Genomic DNA, 11,987 nt, shown 5'->3' with positions numbered 1-11,987 from the left:
CTTACTACGTTTTATCCCTGAAAACCCAGTAATTTTGATGCAAATCAACCAAACATCTAATGTGCAAATTAGAGTTGTTTTCAAAAGAAATCAAAAGAAATTGAAAGAAAAAGTATTTGTCAAAGTTTTTACATGGTGAGACTTGGAATCCATGAACACAATGTCCCAATTGTGGCTTATAGCCTGCATACTGAGGTGGGAGTTGGATTCCCCTGTTTGGATTGTGCACTTATGACTTCATGCAAAGCCTACAGCTGAGAGACCTCAAGCAAACTCTTCATCGTGTACTGATGCAGAACAGCCCGCTAGTTTTATCAGCGGCACAACTACTACAAAAAGAGCATTGCTTTTATGACTGAAATACTGGACTTGACAGATTTATGGGAGTCAGGTCAAAATAACATGATTCCTCATTATGCTGCCCGAATGCAGACAAGTGTCCGTTTGAGGTGATACACCTAAGTCTAGTCATAAATGGATTAATAGCATTCGCACCTTGCAAACCCATCAAGTAAATATTTGAACTTGGGCGCAGTACTATTTGCAGTGGAAATATTTACATAGGAACAGTTCCGGTTCATACAATAACTTGTTAGGTGCATCAAGAGATGTTTTGCTTAAATAAAGACATTAATAATGACTTCAAAACAATATATAGCCTGTTGGTATGACTGAAAATGGTTCAACACAGATGAAAATATAAAAAAAAATATTTCTGATGTTTTGCAGCATTAAAGAGAGTGATTATCAAACATTATGAAACAAATCACAAATATCTATTTTGCTAATTAATAGTGTGATGATAATATTGATTTTGTTTTTACTAACTTACCCTAATACTAACTGTTGTTTTTATTTCCTCCAACATTCATCACAATTTTTCAGTTACATTTGCAGACAAAATACTCCAAAGGCAGAACTCACAGGGAAAGGAGGGCCCCCAAAATTTCAGTTTGTTGTGTCCTCAAAATGGAAAAGGGATTTCCACTTTTGTAGAACTGTAAGACAACGAAGTAAACATCTGAGAAACAAAGAAATTTCAGGTTACATTCATTTTCCCAAAAAAGGAAGAAAAACAATAACACACAGCAACAAGTTGCAGAAAAGTTCAGTTATTATTTATTTATCTATGTATTATATACTTACCAAATTTGCATCGATATGTACTGATGGCTATCATGCTAGCAATGCAAACTCATTTCCGCAAATAAATGTGCCATTGGCGACGGTATGTGCTCTACCGAGTACCCGTTCTAGCTTTGTAGTTTTGGGGAATTTATTTGGAAATGGTTAGCCGTAAAGAGCCCAGAATCTACTTGATTGGTCCTTGGATGATGACAAATCATCCCTGTAGATTTCAGGTTAATAGTTTTCTGGAAAAGTTGGTAACATACATACATACATACATACATACATACATACATACATACATACATACATACATACATACATACATACATACATACATAACAAAAAATAAATACACGCCTACAGACGAAAACATAAGTTCAACACACGGTGTCAACACTCCAGGCGCCGCTTGGGGCGCTGTCACCAGGATTTCTCTTTCACCGGCAGCCGAAGAAGCCAACATGGCAGCAACCCTGAAGGCAACTGTCGTAAGTCCAAATCTTAAATGAAATGCTCACTTTTGTTTGAGAGGAACTTGCTTCTTGTTTCTAATAGTGGTGCAGACATAGAGTGCGGGGACGTGCTCGACAAATAAGCCGCAGTTTCTCATAATTCAGCTATATTTGGAGCCGTGGCACGCCCTCGTGTAGCGGCTAACGTTAGCATTAGCTTGGCTGTTGAAACACTTCCCAGATATAAACGGATATTTGTAACTCTAGTTTATGTTCGGAATAACGAAATATGTGGTGGGTCTATATCTATCAAAGTCCCCATTGAAGCTCTCCAGTTCGTTACTTTTGGTACATTTGCCATTCATAGTGCAGACATGGCTAGTTAGCTTTGCTCATGTATTTAGCCTGGTAATAATGTGTACTAACTGATTTCTGCAGGCGGTTGAAGATGTGTCTGTTACGTTTGAAGACCAGCAGAAGATCAACAAATTTGCCAGAAACACGAGTCGGATGGGGGAGCTGAAAAATGAGATAGAAGCAAAGAAAGTGAGTATAAGTTTGCTGTAATTTCAACAATGTCAGCATTAACTTCCCAGTATATCAGGTATAACTTATTAAAATTACTCCACTCTTGTCATCAATCATTTGCTGTGGTGGGCAAAGAGATTACATTTGATCATAAAATAAAGCTAGGTTGTTAGGAGCGTGCAGAGAAAACAGCATGCCCTAAAGTACCACCAACCTCAATAGATTCATATAAATATTGCAATTTACACACGGGATAAGGTGCTAATGAATTTTTTAATTGTAATGTACTCAAACCTGAAAAAATATTATTATTAAGGGGAGTTACTCTCCATCTATGTTTCTTTAATACTGATGTATCCAGTTTAGGGTCTCATGTGTGGCTGGAGGTGATCCTGACTAAGCAACTGTGAATTTATGTGTTGAGGAAATTATATTTCTATGAATGAATAATTATTACACTCTTTCACAAGAATAGCATTAAAGGTGCAGGTATTTGGCTCCGAATAGTGGAACAAGTGTGACGATCACAGGCTTCATTTCAATAATCTTTGACAAAGATGGTTTAACAACATTGATAAGGTAAGGATGAGAATGTGCCACTCATGTATATAGTTTGAACATGAGTTTTGGGGATGACACTGATCTGTTTACTTAGATACTGGTAATTCGTCAGCATATAAGTAAACTATTGAGGTTACTTACTACACCAAAAGTCTCTTAACAATTATTGAAATGTTGAATACATTAATGACACAATCACAAACTTTAATCTATTTATGCTAATGTGTTAACCACCTTCTGAAACTCGCAGAAATCGCTGCAGAACATTCAAGATGCCAGCGATGACCTGATGATGTTAGACGAAGACTCTCTTCTGATCCCTTATCAAATCGGTGACGTCTTCATCAACCACACTCTGGAGGAAGTGCAGGAGATGCTGGAAGCTACAAAGGTGGGTCTACTACACAGTTTCCCTTCACCTTTATCCCCCATTAGAACTGAACTAATCAGTAATCACCTCTGTTCTGCCATCAATAATGACATGATTAAAGGAGTGGGAAGTACTTGAAGCAAATGTTATTAAGAGTCTGGTTTGGGCCTGTACTGTTGCATTCCTATTTATTTATCCAAAACTTGCAAATGCAAAATGTATTGTGTATTTTGTGCGTGTTGAGAATTTGCGGTCAGAATAGAGAATACACCTGCTTTTCTTGTAGTAAAAAGTCAAAAAGATTCATTCCAGAAAGGTTGGGCATTTCTCCTTGCACTAGTAAACATATCAGTATATTAATGTAATCACAAGTTTATGCATTTCTGTGAAAAGCACTCGGATTAACCCTTTATAGGACCAATAGCCATATTTGGTAACTTACAGGTTTCTTCCAAACTACCAGCAATATGGGAACAGAACAGTCACAGATTCTAAGCTCATATATAATACACACAGTGTGTATACTTTACAGAGAAGTCTTTCCTGTTTACACACATTTTAAAAATATAGATAATGACAAACAAGTGATTTGGGTCTTTTTGCAATTTCCAACAGTTTTTATTGTATAGAAATACCCTTGTTTATTGCTAATCGTTTTTTTTGTTTGTTTTTTACAACTTTTTAGACTAAACCCACACTTAACAAACTGTAATTTACAACATAATTTACATCTTTGAATTGAACAAATGCTCTTTGAAATAAAGCTGGATTCCAGACCTTTGAAAGGATTTTACAAGTTTGAGTAAAACAGTTTCATGTGTTGGATTGTTTTTCACTGCAAACTCGTGAGGAAACGTGTAGGAGTCTCCTGAATTAGAAGAGGAACTGAACTTTACTGCTCACTGTGCACGAACTCTACTTCAGCACAACTGATGGTCTCAAACACATGAAGTGGAGAAAAACGTTGCAACTCATTACAAAGCTTTCCTGTTCATTGCAAACAATTCAGCTGACGACTTCATCAAACTTGAGACCTTGCACAATGTGTGCAAAACAAAAGGTTGACACTTTAAAGAATCTTAGACGTATTTCATGTCTTCAGTACGAATGTACAGTGTAGATCATGAGGACAAGAAACAATAACCATACAGAGTTCCTGTCAAAAACTTTTGAGTGGTGCTGTTTGTTTTGGTGAGCTGATGGTCTTTTCAGAGCAGTTCATCAGGTCAGAGTGGACAGAGCTCACTTCCTCAGCTCTGGATTCTGTTTGTGGCGGCTCTGATCGATCAGATGGGAGTTTCCAAAAGAGGCGCTTGAGATGTTCTTTGTTGCACCTTCAGGGTGAAACGGCTGCACAGTGTCGGTGCTACAAAGCTACTAAATCACACCTTGTCCTCCTTTCTGGCACTTCTACGACGCCTCTGCTCGTCTTCCGCCTCACACAAACTGCATAGACCCGAGCTGATTGAGCTCCAGACTATAAATGAGAAATCTGTCAAAACAGCTCAGCTATTATGATAACTGCCTTAGATTCCATTAATACGTCGAGCCATTTATATGAAGTTTTCATGGAAACTCTACCAGGACTTTGAAAACTTCTGTATTCTCTGTTTTATAGCACCTGCTTGGGTTCTACCTGCACACCTTTTGTCATGTTATTTTAACCTTTTGTTTTATTCCGGTTCTCCGAATTTTGCATTTAAAGTCATTATTGTGAACCTGACCTGTTCGGCCAGTGTTTGAATGAGTTCCAGTCTGTAATGCAGATGCATTTAGCATTTTCTTTTAATATACTGAGGACAGAACTTGTTTTTAATCACAAGGACTGCTGTTCTCCCTACCTCCTTGTGGTGATATCCTCACAAAGGCAATGGCCCACTGCAGGCTAAATAAAGATAAATAACAGTTCCCGCAGTTTGACAAATCTCCCCACTGTTCAGAAGAAGCTTCCTCGTCCCTGCGTCGTGCTTGGAGAGTTCCTGGATGTTCAACACAACCTACTCGCTCCTTTGTAGTGGCGGCAGTGTTTCTGGATTATAGTGTATAATATAACTGTGACAGGATTGAGCCAAGTCAACATTTACCATCATTTTTAAAGACTGTGACCAAGTCTGATCCGATAGTAGACGGGCCAGCTGACCCGGCTCCTCCCGTTGATGGAACACATTCGCACCAATTCTGCACTCATGATGGGGAGTTAAGATCAATAGGTTGAAATCAACTATATTCCTTCAAGAGAAACTGCCCTGTCATGTGGCAAATGTGATGAATATATTTTGTTGTGAAACATTTCTTTACTCTTTAGGAAGCAACTCCATTTTATTCTGATATGCATTATACTACAGTCATTGCATACAAAGCTAAATATATTAATACTAAAAACTTATTTTTTGATATCCTTCCATTTTTCTCTTCATTTCACTATTGCACTATAAATTAAGCAAACAATATGCCTGCAGAACTTCAAACAGACTGAGCCTATTTTCTGTGGAAATCTCAATCTCATATTTCATCAACAATATTACATGACTGATGACAGAAAGAGAATGCCTGAGGAAAATTACCTGAATCCCATTGTATAAATGACAAAAGCTGAATATTGTTGTCTGTGTGGATGATTTTATACTAATCTTTATTTTCAATGCTATTATATGAGAATGGAAAGATCATTCTGGCTGCAGTTTTGCAGAGAATATTAAAAAGAAAAACAGCCCTACTGCAAAGTAACTTCTTCATATAATTCCCTCCATTCCTATTTGTATGTAAAATATAACATTTAAGTTTGTTTCCATCAGTTTTTTTGTCCCAGATCCATTTTTGTGTGTATATTAGTGAGTCACTTTTAGTTCTACTGACTGAAATGACCAGTTGAATATGTAACATATCCCACCTTCTTTCATGGTTTTCAGGGGACACATAATGGCATAATTTAATGATGCAGAATGACTGTCAGCTGCCAACCTTAAATTAATCTTGAGGATATTGCATACCTACAATACCAGCTATCCAAAGCGTGATCAGACCTGTAATACCATTTTCACCACAAGATGTCTCACTCTGCTACCTTTCCCACATTCAGTCCAAGTAAAGCAGTAGTGACAGATTTAGAAAAAAAAAAAAGGTAAATTACCAGTTGTTTCATGTCCGCTAAGCTTTTGGTAACTAACAAAGAGCTGAATCTCCCTAGAACTGACTCACTACTGCCACCCAGTGCATCAGAGTGGTATTACTTTATTCTCCCATACAGTGTATTTAAGGTTATTAGCTTATTTCCCAGCCTCTTCAATGTGCTGTTGAAGGATAAAAACAGCTTCACAGAAATGTTGCATGTTGTTTTAGAGAACTGCGTTGGATTAGTACTGACTGCCGGGTAATTAGAGTTTCTGTGTTGTGTGACCAGGAAACACTGGAGCAGGAGGTCAAAGGCCTTGAAGAGCGAGTATTGGCGATACAGCAGCTGTTGGGCGATCTGAAGGTGCAGCTCTACGCCAAATTTGGTAACAATATCAATTTGGAGGCAGAAGAAAGCTGAGCTGCGAAATGGACTTTGACACCTGCTCCTCCACGGACATTCTCATGCAGAACTCGCTTCAGCGCCACCAGGTGTTTTACTCGGAAAAACAACATCGTCATAAATCGATTCAGATTAAAACTCCCAATTTATGACTGACTCTAATTTTGGAACCAAATTCACAAAGGCAACGATAAACATGAATAAATGCACATAATCTGTAATGTACTTAAGTGGTCCTTTTATTTGATGCTTTTTTTTGTTTTTGTTACTGTGCTGGTCTCACTGAAGTAAAGCAGAGAAGAAGAAAATGGATGTGTGATGTTTTAACTTGTGGCTATCGCGGTGCAATAGACTTCACTTTTTACCATCTATCTGCCGATGTTCTTTAACGAAGGCAGTTTTCACACTGATTATGTCACCAGTCAAACACACAGCAACGGACACACTCAGATTCACACTCAGTCACCAATGTCCCTTTCCCCTTGCATGGTTTTGCACTGTGGGGAAAAAAAGATGTGAATATCTGTAGAAAAGCCTGCAATCCATGCAAACTGCCCTCCGAAAGCTTCTCCCTTGTCAAACCCTGACCTTGACAATGGATCATCTTTCAAGTCAAGGTTCATTTGGTGTGTGAAGGAGTGTTCATTTCAATTTCTTCACGGAATTAAACAAAACACATCTCACTGTACTTTACTTTTTTACGAAAAGTTCCTTACTCTAGTGTGGAGAGCTGCTAAAAACTGTTGCAGACTAATATGACGTGAGGCGAGAGCTTCGAATGGTGAATAGAAAACTTTAGTTTAATAAACAAAAGCACAACTATGTGCCGAAAATACAACATAGAATTTCCAAAAAGAAAGTCTTCAAAGCTAAACGTGTCGTTGCAAATACATACGCTCGCAGTCGTGAAAGGATAAACATCAGAGGATGAATGAAGCCGTAGAAAATTAAATTCTACTCATGCTGATGTGTAGCTAATTAATAAAAACACAAAACCGACTCAAACATTTAAGTCTATCAAAAGCCAGGGTCTTAAATTAGCGTTTAGAAACATGAGCAGTGGTTGTGACCCAAAAGTGTTTTTAGTTGGTCATGGAGCATTTCCTGTTCGGAAAATAAAACAAAAGTCAGGCTAAACATTAATGTGATTGTCGACGGTGCTTTGTAATGTGATTTCAGAGTAGAAGAAAACCTAGAACAATAGTTTGCATATGTTAATTGAGCACCAGTGAAACACATTGAATTTCATTATATTGAGGGTAAAAACTATTTGTTTTGTGCATTAAGGTGTCGGCACGTGAAAGAATGAAGCCAGAAGCAGCATTTTCTACTTAAATTCTGAAACTACATCTCAGGAAACACATTTATATTAATATTTCACTATTTACATTTACTGTGCATGTTTTTTTTTTTTTTTTATGATATACTGTGAGATTCTATTTGACTTTCTTATGTTCAAATTGCACCATACCTTAATTCGATGAATTTGAAAAGTTCAATGTTCTTGAGTTGGGGCAAGACTTTCCATTAGATTCTAATCATTAACCTCTCATTTGTGCACACATGCATAAGGCAAACACTTTATGGTCCAATAAGAATAGCAGTATTACAAAACATGAAGAAACATCAGAGGCGGGACAAAGAATCAAAATGGGAAACGAAAATTGAATTAAATGAAAACAACCTGGGACATGACACAATAATTAAGATAATGTCACAGATTCTAGTAAAAGCCTGGCTAGAAAGGTAGATCTTTAGAGATTAAAAACCAGTGTCTGCAGCCATTTCTGCTTTTCCTCTTACACTTCCCAATGAAACGTGACCCTGATTTACATGTGAAAACATTGTTAAAGGCCCAGTTCTTTTCTTCTCAGCCAGGCCTCATCTCACCTGTCCAGAGTGAAGCTCCTTCACTGCACTTTACCTGACGGTCTTCTTTCCCTGCAGCGCGTCGGCTTTCCAGTCTGCTTGGAGCCGGCACGAACAACAGCAGCTCTCACCTCCTCCGTAGCTTAACCTCAATCCAAGTCTTCCTCATGACCGCAGGAGTGTGTTCAAACCGTCCACCCACAGATCTGCTAGTGCAGCTCTAGGCTGCACACGCCAAAATACGTAAACTACTTCAATTCACACATGAAGTCTAGAATTTCCACAATTTCCACTTCTTGAAATGAAAGTAGTTGCTTCTTTTTACCTGGGTCACCACATTTTATTTTTAGATTTAATTGTACTTACAAATTTATAGTTGTACAAATCAAATGTTCATTTGTTTCTATTAATGAGAAAGTGGAAGTTTAGATTTGATATTTCATGAGGTGGTCACAAGACCGTGAGACGTACCTTAAAAATTACTTGGTTCAGATTAATGAAACTTAATCTGATAATTGATTCCCATCAATGTATTTATTGTCAGTAAGCACAGCGCCCTGCTGCTGTTGATGCAGAGGAGATACCATGCAAAGCTGCGTTTGCATTGAATGGTGGGGGCGGGGCTTAGATGTTCATTAAAAAAACAACTCATTTACAGGAAAAGAAAAGAGGTGAATACCATATGCAAATACCTGCAAACTGAGTATTATCAACAACCAGGTTCTAAACATGCAGTTAAACATGTAAAATGTTAATAATGTGTTAATAATTTCATTGAGTCTTTAAAGTAAGCTACAAGCCCATACTTTGCATGGATTTTCCATTGCAGTGAAAAATCAGGTTTCTGTTCATGGCATCACGCACGAGTTGGTTATAATAAATGCCATAACTTCCTTTAAGTGCCGTTTGGCCTAAATTTCCCCCTCACAGTTCTTTTTTAGTGACTGATCACTCACCTTTTTTACAATCTTCACAAGTCCTCACACGGCTTAGCTAAATCAGTGGAGTGGAGGAGTTTGGCAGATCAAAGCACCTTTGCAAAGTTAAGACTGGTGATAGGAAGAAGACTTTCCCTGCTCGGGATGCATAGAAATTTGTTTGAGTCCATCCTTTCACTGGTGAAGGAAATAAAAGATGACGACACTGGTGAGATTAGAAGCAAACATTGACTCTTATGGGGGGAGTGTTTAAAAAAAAAAGAAGAAGAAGAAAACAAATAACAAACAATGTGTTTCCTTGTAGTTAATAAAACAGATGGACTCATTTCTGCATCAAAAAAAAAAAAAAAAGTATATTAAACTATATAAAAGTCTACATTGCTTTTATTGAGCTCAAAATAATACGTAAATTTAATCCATAAATCAAAGTGAAGGACAGATGAATGAATTCAGGTGTAGGCTGAGCTATCTGTAACATCTTTGTTTTACTTTAATTCTCCACACACAGCATCCTGGAGGTTTTTCCGGCTCCCACAAATACCAACAATGCACAAACCTCATTAAATCGTGCCCTCAAGTGTGGTCTGCATAAGCTAATAAAATATCTGGGTGAGAAAAAAAAATAAGAGGGTGGAGAGGGCTGGAAGTTACAGCAGACACCTCTGGAGGAGCAAGATCTCAATTAGCAACTTTCTCCTCCCTGTGGGGTTTTCTCTCCTTCTTTTTTTCCTCCTGAACAGTCGTGGCTATGATTAAGAGGGACTCCGCCCACACACGGGCTCTGTGTTCATGCTCAGCTTGTTAAACCTCCACCTCAGAGGGACACACATGGAAATGACTGGGCTTATTTCCCCAATGGCCTTGTTTACTCTTTCTCTCTCTCTCTCTCTCTCTCTCTCTCTCTCTCTCTCTGTTATAACTCCCCTGCTTGCTCTAATGACACATATGTTGGTTTTCATCAGCTGTGCAGCAGGATACGTCGGCTCTTCGGTTGACATGATCACACAGCAAAAATCTCTGCATGACCTCTAAACTGCCGGATGCAGAGTACAGATACAATTTGGGGTTTGTTTTTTTAAAACAGTAAAAATGCTAATTAAGTATAAAAAAAAATATCTCTATATATCTTTAAACCGACCTTGTTGCAGAATCCAAATATGTACATTTTAAGTTCGGTTGAGGATTTTTTTTTTTATTTATTTTTTTTTTGTGCCAGCAAAACCCTGCCAGTGGGTGTCTCTGTCTCCCCAAAAATTTCACAGTGAAGTCAAGCAGCTCCAACTAGTATTAAGATGAACTCTTTGAGTTCACTTGATAGAACTGCACATATCACACATTGCAGAAATATGTCAGGTACGCTCACATCACTGGTCCATCACTGCAGGAGAATTATGAATGATACTGGGAGAATTGTGTCCTACCTTCAGTAATATGCTTTGTGTTTTTTTTTTTTAAGGTACAGTACAGACACATCTTCCTTCTAAATATAAGATAATCTCTACAGTTTGGGGTGTTAGGCTGTGTGTCTTGCACTCCCATGATGAATTTGTTCATCACTCTGCACTCGGTGCGTCAGTGGAAACATTTTTTTTTGTGTGTTTGCTCAGTGTCTCGGCTTGTTCGCCCCAAATGTCAGCAGAGTCAACCCAGATGGTTTGAAAAATCCATCGCAGCCACAGCCATTCTTCACCGCTTACAGCTGTTCTGTCTCAGCCAAGCCTTTTTATTCATAACAAGGGAGGAGCCATCCACCACCTCGCAGATGCACAATGCAGCATGCCGCCTGTCAAAATGCATCTCACATCCTGGACCCATAATACACGTATTTGCAAAATTAAACCCCCCGCAGTACAGTGGATTGAGAATTATATATAAGAGAAAATATTTTCTTTTTTAAAATCTTCCTCAGAATAAAGAGTGCTTGGATAGACTTGAATGGTGAATATGTGCTGTTTGTGTGTTGATTAATCTGCAGAAGCTTGATTTATTCATGATGAGTGATGCATTTTTAATAAAAAATAAATAAAAAATGCCCCAAAATGTCAAACTGTAGTAATTTGGACATTGATGAAACCAGAAAAAAAAAGGATGTGTTTAAAGACATCACAGTAAGGTTATGGACATTTTTATTTCATCAGCCAATTAACTGATTAATCAATACAGGTAAGCGCTTCAGGAAAAAGTGAAAGACAAAGATTAATTGCAGTGTGAGAGTCCCACCACTGTGTTATCACTGTGTTCCAGTCAACTAAACTAAAAGTTTGTGAGTGATGGGGCAGGATATGAGGGTCCTTAGCTCTGACAGCTGCAGTGCAACCCATTATGAGAGAATGTCAAGTAAGCCACATCGTGGGGATCCAGAGACAGAAACCTAAAAAGCACAAAGCGAGGCTGAGTACATTGAAGGGCCCTGCGAGTCAGGAGCCACCAGAGACGCAACCTGTGCAGCAGATCATTTAGGAAGCAGCGGAAGGGCGAGCAGGTCCAATTGTGGGCCCGACAAAAAGGTCCGATAAGTTCTGTAGGAGAGTTTTAGGACTAATTAAATGTGTTGATAATAAATTTGCTGCCTTGGCTTCCTGTGGACCACCTCGTGTGCGGAGGCTGAGCACTACGCAGACATA

General features: G+C 38.4%; 1 protein-coding gene across 1 annotated transcript; it reads left to right on the top strand.

Moving 5' to 3' along the window:
• The first annotated feature begins 1,558 nt into the window (after positions 1–1,558).
• On the top strand, positions 1,559–8,335 carry pfdn4 (prefoldin subunit 4). The gene is made up of 4 exons (XM_080468589.1): positions 1,559–1,619; positions 2,022–2,129; positions 2,923–3,063; positions 6,443–8,335. Exons 1-4 carry the CDS (start codon positions 1,593–1,595, stop codon positions 6,572–6,574), a joined length of 408 nt encoding a protein of 135 aa, XP_080324715.1. The 5' UTR covers positions 1,559–1,592; the 3' UTR covers positions 6,575–8,335.
• Positions 8,336–11,987: the final 3,652 nt, after the last annotated feature.

This window comes from Lipophrys pholis (genome assembly GCF_963383615.2).
Source record: "Lipophrys pholis genome assembly, chromosome: 8".
Lineage (NCBI taxonomy): Eukaryota > Metazoa > Chordata > Actinopteri > Blenniiformes > Blenniidae > Lipophrys > Lipophrys pholis.
Note: the sequence above shows the minus strand (reverse complement) of the source record. Positions and strands in the feature narration are given on the sequence as shown.